At 42.3% G+C, this 21,210-nt stretch overlaps 2 protein-coding genes across 2 annotated transcripts in view; both read right to left on the bottom strand.

Moving 5' to 3' along the window:
• LOC136393537 (leucine-rich repeat and guanylate kinase domain-containing protein-like) overlaps window positions 1–21,210 on the bottom strand; it is a 113,519-nt gene that overhangs the window by 31,277 nt on the left and 61,032 nt on the right. The gene's annotated exons all lie outside the window — the stretch shown is intronic.
• LOC136394013 (caskin-2-like) lies at window positions 13,887–17,066 on the bottom strand. Its single transcript, XM_066366542.1, has 2 exons — window positions 17,000–17,066; window positions 13,887–15,309 (listed from the first exon to the last, which is right to left on the bottom strand). The coding sequence occupies exons 1-2, from the start codon at window positions 17,064–17,066 to the stop codon at window positions 13,973–13,975; spliced, it is 1,404 nt and encodes a 467-aa protein (XP_066222639.1). The 3' UTR covers window positions 13,887–13,972.

Below are 21,210 nucleotides of genomic sequence, written 5' to 3'. Positions count from 1 at the left end.
TTTTTTTGTGTGTGTGTTTTTGTTTTTGTTTTTGTTTTTGTTTTTTACTTTTTACTCTTTATTAATTCTAATTAGTGCTATCAACAAGACCACCCGCAGATGCCAATAAGAAAGAGGAAATAGAATATTATGGATACAAAAGAAAGAGAGGTAACACAAATAGATGTGGATAAATCTATGGAGAAAAGACTTAACATATTGGAAGCCTTGGAGCTAAATGACAGAGAATTTAAAATAGAAATCTTAAAAATACTCAGAGATATACAAGAAAACACGGAAAGGCAATATAGGGAGATCAGAAAACAACTCAATGAACACAAAGAATATATTACCAAGGAAATTGAAACTATAAAAACAAATCAAACAGAAATGAAAAACTCAATTCACGAGCTGAAAAACGAGGTAACAAGCTTAGCTAGCAGAACAACCCAGATTGAAGATAGGATTAGTGAAATAGAAGACAAACAACTTGAGGCACAACAGAGAGAAGAAGAAAGAGACTCAAAAATAATAAAAAACGAGAAAGCCCTACAGGAATTATCTGACTCCATCAGAAAGAATAACATAAGAATAATAGGTATATCAGAGGGAGAAGAGAAAGAAAATGGAATGGAGAATATACTCAAACAAATAATAGACGAGAACTTCCCAAGCCTGTGGAAAGAACTAAAGCCTCAAGTTCAAGAAGCAAACAGAACACCGAGTTTTCTTAACCCCAACAAACCCACTCCAAGGCACATCATAATAAAGATGACACAAACCAGTGACAAAGAAAAAATTCTCAAGGCAGCCAGGGAAAAGAAGAGTACAACATATAAAGGAAGGCCTATTAGATTATCATCAGATTTCTCAGCAGAAACTCTACAAGCTAGAAGAGAGTGGACCCCAATATTTAAGGCCCTGAAAGAGAGGAACTTTCAGCCAAGAATACTATACCCATCAAAGCTATCCTTCAAGTATGAAGGAGATATAAAAACATTCACAAATACAGAAAAGATGAGAGAATTTATCACGAGAAAGCCCCCACTCCAGGAAATACTAAAGGGGGTTTTCCAACCAGATTCAAAGAACAAAAGAAAACAACACCACAAGTAACAGCTCCACCAAGAACACAATAAAACCAAACTTAAACTGTGACAACAAAGGAAAAAAAAAGGGGGGGAGAGAATGGAGATTAACAGTAGCAAAGGACGATGAAGTGCAGAAATACTTATAAGATAGGGTACTACAATGAATATGGTAGGTACCCTTTTCATTACTTAATGGTAACCACCCTTGAAAAAACCACCACAAAAACACATGACTTAAAAAAGGTAGCAACAGAGGAAAGAAGTATGGAACACAAACAAACAGAAACAAATGATAGAAAAACAAAAGAGAAGAATCAAACTAGATACAAAACTAACAGAAAGCAATTTATAAAATGGTAGTAGGGAACCCACAAGTGTCAATAATTACACTAAATGTAAATGGATTAAACTTACCAATAAAAAGACACAGAGTAGCAGAATGGATTAAAAAAGAAAATCCAACTATATGCTGCCTACAAGAAACACATCTAAGCAACAAGGATAAAAACAAATTCAAAGTGAAAGGCTGGAAAACAATACTCCAAGCAAACAACACCCAAAAAAAAGCAGGTGTAGCAATACTCATATCTGATAATGCTGACTACAAGACAGAAAAAGGACTCAGAGACAAAAATGGTCACTTCATAATGATTAAAGGGACACTGAATCAAGAAGACATAACAATCCTTAATATATATGCACCAAACCAAGGAGCACCAAAATATATAAGACAGCTACTTATTGACCTTAAAACAAAAACTAACAAAAATACAATCATACTTGGAGACCTCAATACTCCGCTGACGGCTCTAGATCGGTCATCCAAACAGAGAATCAATAAAGATATAGTGGCCTTGAACGAAATACTAGAACACCTGGATATGATAGACATCTACAGGACACTTCATCCCAAAGCGACAGAGTATACATTTTTCTCTAGTGTACATGGAACATTCTCAAGAATTGACCATATGTTGGGCCACAAAGACAATATCAGCAAATTTAGAAAAATTGAAATTGTACCAAGCATATTTTCTGATCATAAAGCCTTGAAACTAGAATTCAACTGCAAAAAAGAGGGGGAAAAACCCACAAAAATGTGGAAACTAAACAACATACTTCTAAAAAATGAATGGGTCAAAGAAGAAATAAGCGCAGAGATCAAAAGATACATACAGACAAATGAAAATGAAAATACGGCATATCAGAATCTCTGGGATGCAGCAAAAGCAGTAATAAGAGGAAAGTTCATATCACTTCAGGCCTATATGAACAAACAAGAGAGAGCCGAAGTAAACCACTTAACTTCACACCTTAAGGAACTAGAAAAAGAAGAACAAAGACAACCCAAAACCAGCCGAAGAAAGGAGATAATAAAAATCAGAGCAGAAATAAATGAAATAGAGAACAGAAAAACTATAGAAAAAATCAATAAAACAAGGAGCTGGTTCTTTGAAAAGGTCAACAAAATTGACAAACCCTTGGCAAGACTCACCAAGGAAAAAAGGCACAGGACTCAAATAAATAAAATCCAAAATGAAAGAGGAGAGATCACCACAGACATCATAGATATACAAAGAATTATTGTAGAATACTATGAAAAATTATATGCCACCAAATACAACAATCTAGAAGAAATGGATAAATTCCTAAAACAATACAACCTTCCTAGACTGAGTCATGAAGAAGCAGAAAGCCTAAACAGACCAATCAGCAGGGAGGAAATAGAAAAAACTATTAAAAACCTCCCCAAAAATAAAAGTCCAGGCCCAGACGGTTATACTAGTGAATTCTATCAAACATTCAAAGAAGACTTGGTTCCTATTCTACTCAAAGTCTTCCAAAAAATTGAAGAAGAAGCAATACTTCCGAACACTTTTTATGAGGCCAACATAACCCTCATACCAAAACCTGGCAAGGATGGCACAAAGAAAGAAAACTACAGACCAATATCTCTAATGAATACAGATGCTAAAATTCTAAACAAAATACTGGCAAACCGAATACAACAACATATTAAAAAAATAATACATCATGATCAAGTGGGATTCATCCCAGAATCTCAAGGATGGTTCAACATACGCAAAACGGTTAACGTAATACACCATATCAACAAAACAAAGAACAAAAACCACATGATCTTATCAATAGATGCAGAAAAGGCTTTTGATAAAATACAACACAATTTTATGTTTAAGACTCTCAACAAAATGGGTATAGAAGGAAAATATCTCAACATGATAAAGGCCATATATGATAAACCATCAGCTAACATCATATTAAATGGCACTAAACTGAAGGCTTTCCCCCTTAAATCAGGAACAAGACAGGGTTGTCCACTCTCTCCACTCTTATTTAACGTGGTGCTAGAAGTTCTGGCCAGAGCAATCAGACAAGACAAAGAAATAAAAGGCATCCATATTGGAAAAGAAGAAGTAAAGGTATCACTTTTTGCTGATGATATGATCCTATACATCGAAAACCCGAAGGACTCCACAAAAAGATTATTAGAAACAATAAACCAATACAGTAAGGTCGCAGGATACAAAATTAACATACAGAAGTCCATAGCCTTTCTCTATGCCAACAATGAAATATTAGAAAACGAACTCAAAAAAATAATCCCCTTCACGATTGCAACAAAAAAAATAAAATACCTAGGAATAAACATAACAAAGAATGTAAAGGACCTATATAATGAAAATTACAAAGCATTGTTAAGGGAAATCGAAAAAGATACAATGAGATGGAAAAATATTCCTTGCTCTTGGATAGGAAGAATAAATATAATCAAAATGGCCATATTACCCAAAGCAATATACAAATTTAATGCAATTCCCATCAAAATTCCTATGAGATTTTTTAAAGAAATGGAACAAAAAATCATCAGATTTATATGGAACTATAAAAAACCCCGAATAGCCAAAACAATCCTAAGGAAAAAGAATGAAGCTGGGGGCATTACAATACCTGACTTTAAACTATATTATAGGGCCACAATAATCAAAACAGCATGGTATTGGCAGAAAAATAGACACTCAGACCAATGGAACAGAATAGAAAGCCCAGAAATAAAACCACATATATATGGTCAAATAATCTTTGATAAAGGGGCCAACAACACACAATGGAGAAAAGAAAGCCTCTTCAACAAATGGTGTTGGGAAAACTGGAAAGCCACATGCAAAAGAATGAAACTCGACTACAGCTTGTCCCCGTGTACTAAAATTAATTCAAAATGGATCAAAGACCTAAATATAAGACCTGAAACAATAAAGTACATAGAAGAAGACATAGGTACTAAACTCATGGACCTAGGTTTTAAAGAACATTTTATGAACTTGACTCCAATGGCAAGAGAAGTGAAGGCAAAGATAAATGAATGGGACTACATCAGAATAAAAAGTTTTTGCTCAGCAAGAGAAACTGATATAAAAATAAACAGACAGCCAACTAAATGGGAAATGATATTTTCAAACAACAGCTCAGATAAGGGCCTAATTTCCAAAATTTACAAAGAACTCATAAAACTCAACAACAAACAAACAAACAATCCAATAAAAAAATGGGAAGAAGACATGAATAGACACTTCTCACAGGAAGAGATACAAATGGCCAACAGATATATGAAAAAATGCTCAGCTTCATTAGTTATTAGGGAAATGCAAATCAAAACTACAATGAGATACCACCTCACACCTGTTAGATTAGCTATGATCAACAAGACGGGTAATAGCAAATGTTGGAGAGGCTGTGGAGAAAAAGGAACCCTCATTCACTGTTGGTGGGACTGTAAGGTAGTACAACCATTATGGAGGAAAGTATGGTGGTTCCTCAAAAAACTGCAAATAGAACTACCTTATGACCCAGCAATCCCTCTACTGGGTATATACCCCCAAAACTCAGAAACATTGATATGTGAAGACACATGTAGCCCCATGTTCATTGCAGCACTGTTCACAGTGGCCAAGACATGGAAACAACCAAAAAGCCCTTCAATAGAAGACTGGATAAAGAAGATGTGGCACATATACACTATGGAATACTACTCAGCCATAAGAAACGATGACATCAGATCATTTACAGCAAAATGGTGGGATCTTGATAACATTATAAGGAGTGAAATAAGTAAATCAGAAAAAAACAAGAACTACATGATTCCATACATTGGTGGAACATAAAAATGAGACTAAGAGACATGGACAAGAGTGTGGTGGTTACCAGGGGTGGGGGGAGGGAGGACAGGGGGAGAGTTAGGGGGAGGGGGAGGGGCACAGAGAACTAGATAGAGGGTGGCGAAGGACAATCTGACTTTGGGCGAGGGGTATGCAACATAATTTAATGACAAAATAACCTAGACATGTTTTCTTTGAATATATGTACCCTGATTTATTAATGTCATCCCATTACCATTAATAAAAATTTATTTAAAAAAACAAACAAACAAAAAAAAAACAAAAGTGCACCATGACTTTACAGACACACTATACTAATAATAATATTAGATAATAAAATACTAATACTGTGTGTGATTTTTTTTAACTAAAAAGAGTAATTTAATACTTACCATGATTAGATATATATACATATATGAAATGTAAATACCTATAAAATCCATGCAAGATTTTATAAGAGTGTCTCAATATCGAAATATTCAACCATAAGAAGGGCCAAAAACAAAGCACAAAAATCTGCTATCAGTTAAAAATATGTATTTATTTATTTATTTTTATTTATTTATTTTTTGTATTTTTTTTTTCTGAAGTTGGAAACGGGGAGGCAATCAGACAGACTCCCACATGCGCCTGACCAGGATCCACCTGGCATGCCTGCCAGGGGGCGATGCTCTGCCCATCTGGGGTGTCGCTCTGTTGAGACCAGAGTCATTCTAGCACCTGAGGCAGAGGCCACAGAGCCATCCTCAGCGCCCGGGCCAATTTTGCTCCAATGGAGCCTTGGCTGCGGGAGGGGAAGAGAGAGAGAGAGAGAGGAAGGAGAGGGGGAGGGGTGGAGAAGCAGATGGGCGCTTCTCCTATGTGCCCTGGCCGGGAATCAAACCCAGGACTCCTGCATGCCAGGCCGACACTCTACCACTGAGCCAACCGGCCAGGGCCTGTATTTATTTTTAATAGGATAGTTACATAAGTTGCAGTGCAAAACTAAGGGAAAAGCTCTGTGCATTTGGAAGTGTTACCACAAAACTGAAGGCACCAGGAGAACTTATTTTCTCAGGATAGAATTAAATCTTTAGTCTTGTCTATCTCTGCTTATAAGAAAGGAATGATAGCAATTAGACAAATAGTCATTTTACATAATATCCATAACCATAATAATTTTCCATTGCAAAGTAAGCTTTCACAGTTAGTCCAAGGAAATACAGAAATAATGTTCATGTTACATATGGTAAATAGAACATGCTTCTTAAACTATTCTAACAGTAAAGTACTATATTTTTGAGTGTCAAATCAAAGGACTAATCAGCCACTTAAACAGAGAACAACTGCTACATCAGGACAAAGAAAATCACATGAATGTGCAGTCTCACACAGAGAATGAGTATACAGAATGTTTCTTCCCTTTGAATTTCATACTCCCAATGCAGTTAGAAGCCATCTACCTGGAATGTCTTCAGTAAAAATGAACTAAAGGTTTACCATTTGGACACTGCTTTCAGAATGTCCTAATTAAAACATATAGAAAATATACTCTGAATCTCAGCTCTTTAAAATGGATGAGTTTATCAGGAAGTGGTTAGCTGACACCTTGAAGGATATACCAGAGGACAGGTAAATTTCAAGAGCAGAAACTTGATGAATACGCTCTGGGTGTGTATAGAACAGGGGAAAGAGAAAAGAGAAGAAAAGGGTAGGAATGACTAGCAGGAAATAGGATAGAAACCTTGAGGGAGTTTACATGCATGGTAAAGGTTTCCTCTCCTTTGAGCGACATATTTGAGAACTGGAGTGCTGATGGAACAACCGCACCTCTGGGGTAAGTGTCTTTGCTTGATGAGGTGCTCGTCCTTCAAGAACAATTCTTTCAAAGCTGTTGTTCCAGTGGTCAGTACCTCTAGCAAAGACATTCTTTTTTTTTTTTTTTTTTTTTGTATTTTTTTCTACTTTTGTCTTTGGAAGCTGGAGGTCTTTTGATCTGAAAGCTTGTAGAAGCCAGTCATTGCCTCAACCCACCACAAAAAGAACACAAATGACTCCTGTCTAGTAGTTTATTCCCAAGTCAAGTAACTTGACAGCATTTACCGTTTAACCAGGCTGAAACATAAAATATAAATGCCTTTCCTTTTATCAGTAATAATAATAGTAAAAGTAACAGGTGACATCTATTGAGTACGTCCTATGTGCCAGGTGCTATTGTGCAAGTCTTTTCTGTGTGTGACATAAGTTTCAATGCTGCCTGTGAATGCCCATGAGAAAAATCTCTTTATCTAAATGATACTTATTTTGCTGAACCAAAATTGCTTTCCAATATTATTCTAATTCTGCTTAAGTTCCTTCATTCAATCAAAGTTTCAGTGTTTTTAAAAAGATTTTCAGAGACGAGCATCCCATTGGCTAAAAATTCACACCTAACTTGACCAGTATTATCTTATTCCAATTAAGGATAAAATGCTTACGTTACAAGACTGTTTTTAGATATGGAAGCAACCCAAGTGCCCATCAACAGATGAGTGGATAAAAAAAGTTGTGGTACATATATACAATGGAATATTCCTCAGCCACAAAAAAAAAGAATGAAATCTTACCATTTGCAACAGCATCAATGGACCTAGAGGGTATTATGCCAAGTAAAATAAGTCAGACAGAGAAAGACAAATACCGTATGATTTCACGTATAAGCAGCATCTAAAGAGCAAAATAAATGAACAAACCAAATAGAAACAGACACATTGATACTGAGGCCAGACAGATGGCTGCCAGAAGGGAAGGGGTTGGGGGGGAGGCTGGGTGAAGAGGTGAAGGGGTTAAGAAGTACAAATCCATAGTGAGAGAAGCGTACCGCATGGGGGATACAGTCAGTAATATTGTAATAACTACCTATAGGGCCAGGTGGGTACTGGAAATATTGGCGGGACACTTTGTAAAGTATATGATTGATTACCTAACCTCTATGCTGGACACCTCAAACCAGTACAAAATAATATTGAATGTAAACTGTAACTGAAAAATAAAATTTTAAGTTTTTTAAAAAAATTTGTCTCTGGTGCTTGCATGTTGACTAACACACACTTCTATGAGCACTTACTATGTGTCAGACATTGTTCTGGGAGGTTTCCAATATATTCATTCATTTAACCTTCACCATAATCTTGAGACAGCTAATATCATTCTCTCCATTTTCTACACGAGAACTTTGTAACTCACCCAAGGTCACTTAGCTAGATCGTACTGAAACTGAAATTTCCAATTATTATTTTGACATTTAGTGTTATTTGAAGTCATGGATTTCTAAAGTTACACTCTTCAAAGGAAAGGTCTGAGGCTTCCCTAATCATGACTACGCTCTCGGCATCACCTTTCAGATGAAAGATTTGGTCTTCTAACATTATCTGTCATCAACACAAAGACCGAGTTGTGCTCGTCTCATCCTCTTTGAAGGCCTGGCCAATAAAGAAAAGTGATTTCTAAAATAACGTCCTTCAAATAGAACTGATCAACTAATTACATTCCTTTATGGGCAGGCTGTCCTAGACACTATATAAATAGTGCAGCTCTCTGAAGTGAAGTTTGGAGGACCAAATATTTCCCTCTTCTCCATATTCTCCTACAGCATGACTCCAAAGGCACCATAGCATTCTGGCATATGGCTATACCATAACATTTATCCAAAACTTATTTTTTTTAAATCTCATAAGATAGCTTATTTCCAGATTATAAAGACACTAATATGAATGTCCTTGTGCATAAATTATTTCCTGTGACAATTCTTGAATTAGAATTACTAGGTTAAAGAGATGAACAATTTTAAAGGTTTTTACAGATATTGAAAAACTGTCCCCAGAACAGTTGAGCTAATTTACTTTTCCGTGATGACACAGGAGCATGCTCATCCACAGCCTCACCAAGAACAGGTAGTATTTTGTTTTCTGTCTTTGCTAGTTTGATATCCCAAAACTGTCTTCTTGGTTTTAACTCATAGTGAGGTTAAATACTTTTTGACATATTTATTGATTATTTTTATTTCTTCTTTTTGTGATTTAACCAATTATGCCCTTTGTCCAATTATCTTTTGAAGCTTGAAAATAACTGATTTAACTCTCTAAATATTTGAAGAAGGCTCCAAATAGTTCTAGTGAAGCTATTATCTTTGTTGGTTTGAGTACTATAGGCCAGACTTCCTTTAAAAAGCTGAAGATTATATTAGCTAGTAGAATGACTAATGTCCATAATTTTTTTTCACATAAAGGTAACTTTGCTGAGAAACATAGCAAATGGAAGTGATATGAACTTTGTCAATGTAGATGGAAAATGATAAATTTTAAATATTTATGTTCTACCAGTAAAAAGCAGAAATTTTCCTTAACCAAGAAAATCAGTAACAGCAGGAAAAACATTTTACTAGACAGGAGTTGGTAATCTTGTTGACTCCTTTCCTTGGACCACAAATAAAATGTCCAGTTGCACTGAACTGGAGATACTTATTCCACCAAACACACACACATACACACTTACAGATACCAGCAAAGGAGGCTAGAATATCCTTCAAATCCAATGAAGAGAAATATGGCTTCTCACTCCCCAATAGTACCCTAATGAAAATGCAACCCAAATGCCTTAAGGGGCCTCAGAAACAGCTGCCCAAAGAGGAAACCAAGTAAAAATATAAAGCGCTTCACCTAAGTCAGCTACTGGTGACTCCAAAACACCCCACACACAGCTCATATGAAATAGGTGGTGACCTTTACTTTTTTCCTCTTTCACAATCTGCCGTCCCCCTATATCCAACCAACTCAACTAATTTGTGAATCTCCATTCCTGCCACATTGCCGTAATTCAGGCCCTTCCTGTCTTGTGAGGATTATTACAATCGCTTCTCAGCCTTTTTTCCTGCCTCCCACATCGCCTTCCTCAAATATATCCTCTGTGTACCACCTTTAAACATAAAAATTTAACCTCTCATAGCTCCCCATTGCCAGGAGATCAAGTTTCAGGTTCACTGTTCACTGGCACAGACAGCACAGAAGCCCTTCGAATTTACACACACCTAGAGCTCTTCTGGCATCTGGGTCCTTAGAATATGCTACACTTGTTCCTGCCTCCAGGCTTGTGTGCTGTTTGCTCTCCCGGGAGACCTTCCCTTCTCTCCCATCAGTCTGTAGACTCATTCTGCAACCTTGAAAACTGAAGGATGACCTCCTCTTGAAAGTGCTGCCCAATTTAATTTTTGCATCCCGGGTAGAATTTGGTGTCCTTCCTTAGTACCCTTCGGACATTCTGGAAAAGTGAATACATAATTTTTCTGGCCTGTTTGACACTAGAGATAGCTCAGTATGCTGTAGGGCCTCTGGCTGCCCAAAGCCCATGGTGTTGTAACGAACCCTCTTCATGTCTCCTGTTACAGACAAGCTCCCTGAAGGGTCCTCATTCTCTCTATCCCCATAGCAATTGTCACAGTGTCTGGCACAGAGGAGGCACTCAATCAATGCTTGCTGAATGAACTCACGTAATACAAATAAGCTATATGTTTAAATTCACCTTATGACTTTCATCTTGGACGAACTGGAAAGATCAGAGGGTAACTACTTTAGTTTTACAAGGGGACCACTGCATCATGGATTTAAAAACATCAATGTCCTCTACTGTCCATGAAATAACATTTGACAAATGTTTAATTCTGTGGACACACACCTTTCATGGAAGGTAAGACCTGTGTACGGACATTTAGTCAATTACATTTTGAAAATACAGAACCCAAGGCCAACTTAGCATGCTGCTGGCTACTTAGTATAACAAGCATTCAAAAGACATCTTGTAACTTTTTAAGAGTCAAATCTAGGATCGACTGCTTTGCTCACAATTATTCTCTTTTCAGGAAGTGCAGACCGTAGGCAGGGGCACAGCAGGTATGTGTAAACAGGACCCTGACCCCAGCCAGGATAAGAATGAGCACCTGACCCAAGTGGAACCAGAGAATTTACCTCAACTTTTTAAATCTACAACCAAGGACCATTTGAGTTGAACCATTTCTAGCAGTGGGAACTACCAGTTGTTAAAGGAGATGTAAAATTTGAGATGTCAGTGGTCAAGTTCCCTGCCACGTGCAGAAACTGATATATAGTCGTTGGAATCCAAGGGAACGAAGCTGACATGGAGGGAAGAAAAGCAGAGATAAGAAATGATGCGAGTCCAGGAGACGACAAGAGTCTGGGAGACAAGAATCCAGTAGATGACATAAATACTGGAGATGACAAGAGTGCATGTCATGCTCAATAACTGGTCCTCTGGCCCTGGCCGGTTGGCTCAGTGGTAGAGCGTCGGCCTGGCGTGCGGAAGTCCCGGATTCGATTCCCGGCCAGGGCACATAGGAGAAGCGCCCATCTGCTTCTCCACCCCTCCCCCTCTCCTTCCTCTCTCTCTCTTCCCCTTCCACAGCCGAGGCTCCATTGGAGCAAGGATGGCCCGGGCACTGGGGATGGCTCCTTGGCCTCTGCCCCAGGCGCTAGAGTGGCTCTGGTCGTGACAGAGCGACGCCCCGGAGGGGCAGAGCATTGCCCCCTGGTGGGCAGAGCGTCGCCCCCTGGTGGGCGTGCTGGGTGGATCCCGGTCGGGCGCATGCAGGAGTCTGTCTGACTGTCTCTCCCCGTTTCCAGCTTCAGAGAAATACCAAAAAAAAAAAAAAAAAAAAAGTCAAAAAAAAAAAAAAATAACTGGTCCTCACAGTTTGGCTGTGAGATATTCTACTCCCTTCTAAGGAATTCACATAAGCTGGCTCGGCGGCCTGTCACTGTCCAGCAAAAGTATCCTGATGGTACGAATACAGGACAATGTATCCGCCTGAACTTCTCGACACTAATTCTTTTAACTGACTCAACCAGATGGATCAGCATAATGAAGGCAGGAGCTAATCTACATAAGATTCCTATTCAGAGAGGGAGGAAGGTATTCATTTTGAAATATGTTTCAAAGGAAAGCAGGTTTAAAGCAATATGAGCCAAGCACATCTGAAATGCTAGCTCACAGTGTCAGGCCGACGAGAACTTGTCCTCTACCCCCACAAGGTTCTCACAAATCAACTGTGGGTTGATTTGTGGTTTGGAATCTTTGAGGGAGTCCAAGACCCAGAACCCAGGACGGCTTCCTCTCTCAGAGTTCTTGCTTCTGGATTCCTCAATAGCATAAGAAGAGTAAGAGAATTGTCTGCAAGTATTTTTTTCCAATGAACAGAACAAAATATAATGGCAATACAACACCAAACTCAGCCTGCTGGAACACAGAAGCATCTGGGCATCAAGGCTCCTGGCTGACACTCCTTTATGACTGGTGCTGTCAGCTGGCAGGGGGCGCTACAGGCTGGTGTGTCTCTTTATAAGGGGTGCTCTTCCAGGCTGCAAGGACAAGCCACACAAGAGGCACCCAAGTCCAAAGACTGGCTGCCTTCTCAGAACGCGGTGGCTGGACCGTGGCGGCGGGAGCCCTCCTGCGCTGACTTGGGGCTGCAGAGGGAAGTCTGTGCAGTCACAGCGCCCAGGCCACAGCCTTCCAGCCTGTCACAGCGCTTCAGCAGGGGCACTGAAGTTGTGAAACTCTGGTGCTCTGCCAGCCCCTCTCTCGGAGTCCTCCTTGCCGGCTGCCCGGCTCCTCGGCAGCCCAATTATGGGGTGCGGCGAGGCTTTGGTCCTGTGGGGTCCCCCATGCTTTCGGGTCTGTTTCTCTTTGATTTGCTGCCTGGACATATCGTCTCCTTGGACAGAGCTCTCTCTGGTCCAACTGGTCTCTGTGAAGGAGTGCTGGGTGGGGGCCGGGCCACTGGGAAGACCTTCCCCTTTTATGAACCCCTTCCTTTCTTCTTGGATGCCCCGTGGAGCCAAACTGTCTGGGCAGACTCCGTAGAGGCCTGTGGAGATCGACTCTTCTGAGTTGACCAGTCGCTGCTGAGGGTAGTTTTCTTTTGTTGTGATAATCCTCCAGAATGCTCTCGTGAGCATAGCCACCTCCTGAACTGGGTCATTTCGGGGGGTGGGGGGGTGGCGTGGGCCTTCTTCCTGGAAGGCTGTACTTATCCCCTTTCCTCTTCCTATAATGGGGATCCCCAGGCAATGGTTCGGCAGGGGGCAGCCCAGGATCCCCCGGGGGGTGGACTTTGCTTCTCTGGGAGGACCGGGGCCAGGGTGGGTGGCCACCTGTGGGCGGGTCGGTCTATCTGGGGTTCTGGCCGCTAGGCTGTCTGGTGGCCTCCGGGCGGCACCTTTGCCAGGGGTGCTGGTCCTTCAGTTGTCCCTCTTTGGATAGGAAGTTATTTTCTAGCTCCCATCTGCTGCATGGGCTCTTGGTTTTGGGGTGAGGTCTGCATGTCTGGAAGCTTCTTTTTTTCTTTTTTTTTTTTTTTTCTTTTTTTTTTTTTTTTTTTACAGAAACAGAGTGAGTCAGAGAGAGGGATAGACAGGGACAGACAGACAGGAATGGAGAGAGATGAGAAGCATCAATCATTAGTTTTTCATTGTGCGTTGCAATACCTTAGTTGTTCATTGATTGCTTTCTCATACGTGCCTTGACCACGAGCCTTCAGCAGACCGAGCAACCCCTTGCTGGAGCCAGCAACCTTGGGTTCAAGCTGGTGGGCTTTTGCTCAAATCAGATGAGCCCGCGCTCAAGCTGGCAACCTCGGGGTCTCGAACCTGGGTCCTCTGCATCCCAGTCCAACGCTCTATCCACTGCGCCACCGCCTGGTCAGGCTGGAAGCTTCTTGCTGGAGGGCCGGCCTGCTTTGGCCGCTTGCTTCTCCTTTGTTGGCCTTGACTCATGGCGAGCCCCCATGTCCTGGGGCAGCTGTGGCTCCATGAAGGGCGTGGGAAGGCGAGGCAGCCTGACCCCCTGCACCTCCTCTTCCTGGGGCGGGTCCTGGGCCTGCTGCTGCAGCGCCTGCTCCTGGGTGGGGGGACTGATCTGAGGGAGTTTCAACTCCTGGGAGTGCTGAGCACCATGGCCTGGGTGGGGGCTCAGGTGTGGTAGAGGTTTGGGATGGGGAGGGCTGATGGGAGGAAGTTTCCCAGGGTCTCCTTCTGGAGCTGGTGGGTGCCTCGGGGAGGGAGTCGTGGTTTGGTCGGAGGCTGTCCCCAAAGCCCCCTCCCTGCTGGGTGAGGACAGCAGGGGTGTGGGCCTCCGACTCTGCAGGGGAGCCAGCAGCTGAGGTTGTGGCAGCCTGCTGGGCGCAGGCCGGCTCCGGGAAGGCCACGCAGCTGGGTCCTGCTTGTCCTGGGTCTGTCTGCTCTCTGCTGCGTCCTGGGGATGTGGCAGTCCCGGGGAAGGAGTGCTGACCCGGACAACCTCTGCTTTGGGGGTTCCCTCCTCCAGAGGCTGCTGAGAATCTCCCAGAGATGGTCCCAGCATCTTGGCCCCATCAGGGTCAGAAGGCTCTCTTGGGAGATCATGATGGGAATTGCTGGGCGGTGGACTGGCTGGCTCAGGTTCCTCATCCTGGGTTCTAGGGGGACCCAGGGAGGCTGGGCCAGGCCCTTGCAGAGATTCACATAAGGTTGGGTCAGTGGGGGTTGCCTTGACCTTCACCAATTCTTCCTCTGGGTCTGGCCGAGGTCTGTGGACTAGTGGTGGGTTGGGGTGCCAAGGAGGACCCTTGGCAGGAGTGGTGGGAGCCTGCCTTGCTTCACCCAATACCCTCTCGGAGGTCAGGGCCTCATTTTCAGGGAGATTTGAGCTTGTTTCTTTTGAAGAAAGATCTGATTGTTGAATATCCCCTTCCTTCTGCTTTGGGGATGAGCCTTGGGCCTTCTGGGAAACGCTAAGTGCTGCTGAGCTGGGAGGTGGTGGAGGCTCAGCGCTGATGCGATTATGGGGAGACGGCTCTGTCGCAGGGGCTGCTCCCTCCTGAGTCAGCTCCTGGTCCTGGGAGGGGGCTGGGCTCTGATTCCCGGGGACCTGTGCAGAAACCTGCACTTCAGAGAGGTGCTCTGTTATCTGGCCATCAGCTTGCAGTTTTGCCAGGCGCCTTGGGGAAGGAACCAGGTGTGCTGGTACCCCGGAGGGGGTCTTCTTGTTAGAGGGGTCTCCTGCTTTGACATAAAAAGAAGTTAGCTAAAAATAGCTTAACAAATATGATTATGTAACTTCAGAAATAATAAAAAATAACTTTCCATGTTTTGATGCACCGGCACTTTGAAAAGCACAGAATTATATCTATAGAAGAGTGTAACCATCCCTTCTCCCTAGGGATGCTAAATGCCTGGAATTCTCTTATTTAGTGGAGTTTAGAATAAGCTTAGTCAAATGAAAACATGAACTCTAATGAATAAACATAAAGAGGCTTATTCAAAGAACACAAATTTATATTCAGGTCCAAGAGTGGCAAGAAAATTTTCCAAGTGAATGAGATTGAAATTTTCACCAAGTTAAAGGTTAAGGCTGCTTTCAAAGGCAGATGCTAGAAGATGGACATCTAGCCATATAAAGTCCCATCTGTTTCCCGGTTTAACAGGGGTCCCCCAGAGAAACCGTGAGCTCTGCGAGGGCTCGTGTCAGCTCACCAGCACCCAGCAGGTGCGTGAAACTCAGCAGGCCCTCAGGAAGTAATTACCGGATGGAAGAAGGGAGGAAAGAGCAGATCCGATGGAACTGTAAGGCATCATGGCTCAGAGAGGCTGCTCCCAAGGACCCCCCGTTCAAGCTGCTACCTGACCTCACCCCCAGGGCTGCCCTTCCCTCTGCCCTCCCAGCCTACCCTGCCCTCCAAAATGGCTCTCAGGGGCCACCAGCAATGCTGGCGCTGCGGACAGTGGGTTGCCTCCTTTGTTCACCATGATGGCAAGGTCTCAGAGTGACTCTGGTCTCACAGACAGTCTCATGGACACTATCACCCCAGCAAGCACTTGTTTATGTTAGAAGCACTGGTGGTCCACCTATCACCGTAACCCAGTGGAAGCCCACAGCTCTGAAATGTCAGTGGTCGGAAGCAGCACAGTCCGGACCAGCCTTGGAGAAACTGGTCTCAGGTCACTTTGGGGAAGGCCTGATACTTAGAGATCCAAACAAACCAGGCCTCAGGCTGGTCCGCCCCCAGAAGCGCACCAGACCAGTGGCCACGGCCTCTTTTCCTCACATAGCAGGACACGCTTGGACCACTCCAGGTTCTCGCTGAACCTCCTAGTGCAGGTGTGTGCCCTTGGCGGTCAGTCAAACCAGCTGTCTCTGTGCTGGGAGGAGTGGGGACCAGGAAAAGCCTGCCTCCTGGTGGAGTTTCTGAGGGAATGCCCTGTTCATTATTCTTATCTCTCTAGTTTACATTGTTTATAAAATAAAATACATATTTAGTCAAAAGCAGGTTACAACAAAACACAGTAATAGTGAAAATATCTTCCATGGGCAAATTCATAGAGACAGAAAATAGATTAGAGGTTATCAGGGAAGGAGTTATTACTTAATGGATATAGAGTTTATGTCCGTGGTGATGGGAGATTTTGGAAACAGGTAGTGGTAATGGTCAGGCAACACTGTGAATGTAATTAATGACAGTATATTCTACACTTAAAATGGTTAAAATGGCAGCCCTGGCCATATAGCCCAGTTGGTTAGAGTATCGCAGGGGGTCCCCAAACTATGGCCTGCTGGCAGCATGCGGCCCCCTGAGGCCATTTATCCGGCCCCCACCTCACTTCCAGAAGGGGCACCTCCTTCATTGGTGGTCAGTGAGAGGAGCACAGGAGTACTATATGTGGCCACGCTGCAAAGCGCGGCGTCGCTCACGTACAGCACTACTTCCGGTGACGCGGACACATGCGTCAGGGCTCCGGAAGCGCATCATATGACGCATATCCGGTCTGCGGCTGCAGTGCCCCACATCACCAGAAGCAGTGTGAAATAACAGCAGAAGTAGGAAGAAAGGCAAAGCATTATAACCATTACTACACGGTACAATGGCCCCTGTATTCCCCAAATGTACCACAACATAATGGCCCCTATAACCTCCCTTTGCCCAAAAGTCTCCCCCCCACATTACTACACACCATGTTTCCCCTATTATAAGACCCTGTCTTATATTAATATTACCCCCAAAAGACAGAGGCTGTCTTATTTTTAGGAGGTGTCTTATAATAGGGGAAACATCTGAAATCTCCAACCAGATCTAGACTAACTGATGCACACTTGCATCACTTGTTACGGCTAGCAGTGAACTGGACATTGACCATTTCATTAGCCAAAAGCAGGCCCATAGTTCCCATTGAAATACTGGTCAGTTTGTTTTAAATTTACTTGTTCTTTATGTTAAATATTGTATTTGTTCCTGTTTTGTTTTTTTTACTTTAAAATAAGATATGTGTAGTGTGCATGGGGATTTGTTCATAGTTTTTTTTTATAGTCCGGCCCTCCAATGGTCTGAGGGATAGTGAACTGGCCCCCTGTGTAAAAAGTTTGGGGACCCCTGGAGTATCGTCTGGAAATGCAGAGGTAACCGGTTTGATCCCCAGTCAGGGCACACTCAGGAATAGATCAATGTTCCTGCCTCTCTCTCCACCTTCCCCTTCTCTCTCCCTAAAATCAATAAGTAAAACAAAATTTAAATCTTAAAAAAAAAAATGGTTAAAATGACAAATGTTTTGTTTTTTACCACAATAAAAAAATGCAAAACTATAAGAAGAGTGAAACTTGGCGCTGAAGGCCTTCTGGTTCCCCATCATCAGACATACAAGGATCCCCCACATTCACAACTGAACAGTTCATATAGTTTGGCATGCTACTATGCCCTTCATTGGAGAAAAAGGCACCACTTTGTGGACTGAAAAATTGCTCAATTTCCCATTTGACTCATCACCATCATTATTTTCCTCTATCACTAGTCAGAATTCTGAGTAATTTGAAAATATAATTTCATTTTATGATCTTGATAGCGAGAATTCAGGGTAGAAGTTAGATCAGCTTTTAAAAATCTTTACTGGAAGCATCAACTATTCCAGAAATAGCTTGTATAGAGACACATGGAAGGTAAAGATATCCCTTACACTGAGTTGTGAACATAGTGAGTTTTTCCTAATTTTATAGAAACTATATATTTTTTTAATTTTATGCATTCATTGTTACTCCTTGTATGTGCCCTGACTGGGGATTGAACCCATAACCTTGGCATATCGGGAAGACTCTCCAATCAACTGAGCTACTAGTCAGCTAGGGCTAGAAACTACATTGTTTACTCCAGTTTTTATAGTCTTCATAGTTTAGAAATGAATATTTATCTGCATTGCTATAGTAAAATAAAATAAAACAATTCTGTACCTTAATTGATACATATTTTTAATTAATGGCATATCTAAAGATCTCGAGGGTTTATAATTACTCTGTACCTGAAGTTACTGTTTTATACAGGCATTAAATAAAAATCCAGTTAGTCTCTCCCCTGCGGAGGGTTTACATTTCTGGGGCCGGGCTGGTAAGGCTGCTGTCCTCAGAATTGACAACCTAGGGCCCCCCAACTCTCATCATTAGTGTAGAAATCAAAATTGCATTCCCAGTTACAAATAAGCAACACAGAACTACTAAAGATAAAAGCATCTCTTATCACTTAAAGTATTTGGGAATAATTTCAGGTTTTTTTTGTTTGTACTGAAGCCTAATACATAACATAGATGTTCTAATCCGGTTGGGAATATGTCAGTTTAGGAAGACCATATTCTAACAACGTGCCATAATATTGCTAGTTGACTTTTTTTTTTTTTAAAGAAATGGGAATTTAAGTAATTTCTCTAAATTAATTATCATCGGTGACACAGAATAGAAATTAAGCCTTCCTAGTTCTGGTCTAGTTTTCTAATTGCTCTGACAAAACTGTCTTTCACAGAATTTTTTATTTTTTAATTTCACTTTCTTACCTTTGATAGCTTAATTACGTATATATAAAATATTCCACTATACTGAAATTATTGATTTTGTTTCTAGGGGGTCCAAGTTACATGAGCAATATAAGTATTTATATAAATATACATCAACCAAATCGGAGTGACCCAGCTCAGAGCCAGGCAAAGAGGTGAGAGACAGCAGGGCCTGTGGCGATGAGCCTGCGGGAGCCATGACATTGACCTGGAGGGTGATCATGGAGGGGACCCTTCCCCTGCAATGCATCTGGAAACACCTGGCCCATGCTCCTTGCCCGCCCTGAAACTCACAGAGGCCACTGCTCTACTCTTGGGCCACGAGAGACAGTAGAAGAGTTTAGAATGAGGACTACGTTAATGAGAATCCTCACTGGAATAATGTTTGGCCTCCACAAAGTCAAGCTCATCCTCAAACCCTCAACTGAAAAAAATATAGCTCCCTGCACAGATTAACTATATAAATAAGATAAAGTGTTTGGCTTAAGAAAAACACATTATTTTCTAAAAGACTAAACCTGACAGAAAAACGGGCTGTTTGAGGTTAGTGATTTGATACATTAATCACGAACACTCCCATCTCCTTTTTTAATGAATTCTATTATTTAATAACTGGATGGCCTTGTTTCAGTTATTAAATGAGCTGAGAATTTACAAATTCTGTAATTCATATTTTTCATTAAGTCAGACAGGGCTAACCTCAGTCCAAAAAATGAAGTTTTATTATACCTTTAAAAATGGGAGTCCATTTTCTTATGCACACATTATCTGGTCTATTAATTTCCCAAATGGCAAGTGCATACAATAGTCCGTTTCTGGTGGCTACAGAATAAGAAAAGATGGAGAGATGAGGTCCCTGCAGGCTGTCGAGACAGTCCTGCACGGGCACCACCATCAGAGGTGCCCCCAAAGGTACCAACTCAGAAGCACACTGCTCGCCATTACTCAGAATGGGTCAGGCTCAGGGGGCTGACTCATGTTTATCCAAACCCACAGGGGCTGATTTAAAAGCCAAAACACCAATTTGTTAATTTACAATGGGAGTCACAGGCCTGGCTCAGGGATCAGGGCAGTGTGTTCTAATGTAGGGAACAGGCCCCCACAGGGACAGGTCCACCCGGGGGATCAAATTAAAGATCAGAAGGTTGCTTGGTTGGCAAAGATTTAAAGCAAAGGGAGCCAGATTTCCTTAGGAGAAACTGCCATCTAACTCTGGAAGCCTCATTAGACAGCCTGCGCTACTCGACGGGCGACGGGCACTGGGCGACGGGCACTGGGCACCGCTATCTAAAGAGCCGATGCCCAATGCAACGAGGCAGAGCAGTGTCGGGTTCCTAATTGAACGGCCCCAGGTTGTAGACTGAGCACGGTCCTCTACTCCTCCAGTAAGGCCTATTTCCAGACGGGCACCCTTTCTTCAAGTGCACTACAGGCAGTAGTAGATCGTACTCTCGCCACTCGTCTACCAAGAGACATGTAGAAGGAAGATCTGTCATTCTTTATCTGCTGGGTTGTCAGCACTATCATCACCTGTCCTCATTCCAGAAAACCAGAGCACTGACGCAGGGAAAGTGCGTACACACAGCAGCACAGCAAGTTTAACTCTGAGGCAGTCGTGACCTGGCTTGCTCAGTCTGGCCGGGAGGCAAGCTGGCCAATCCCCCTCGGGCAGGGTCACAAAGGCTACAGACCACGTGTACACACAAAGCGGTGTGTGGAACCTCTACACAGCAGCAAGGGTCTCGAGTTAACATTTCACAATATGTGACATGTGACTGTGGTTCAGCCCACTGGAGAGACCTTCTGTTTTTATTATTATGGTGGTGAAAATATATGTCCCATAAAATTCACCATGTTAACCATTTTTAGGGTGCACAAGTCAGTGGCACTGAGAATATTCACACTGTTGTGCAACCATCACCACTACCCATCTGTAGAACTCTTTTCATCTTGCAAAACTGAAACTGCTCCCATTAAACACTGGCTCCCCATTGTGCTCTCCCCTATTCTCTGGATACCACCCCTCTCGTCTCTGTCTCTATGAGGTTCACTGTTCTAGGTGCCTCATATATGCGGAATCACGTAGTATTTGTG

This window comes from Saccopteryx leptura, chromosome 2, assembly GCF_036850995.1.
Source record: "Saccopteryx leptura isolate mSacLep1 chromosome 2, mSacLep1_pri_phased_curated, whole genome shotgun sequence".
Lineage (NCBI taxonomy): Eukaryota > Metazoa > Chordata > Mammalia > Chiroptera > Emballonuridae > Saccopteryx > Saccopteryx leptura.
Note: the sequence above shows the minus strand (reverse complement) of the source record. Positions and strands in the feature narration are given on the sequence as shown.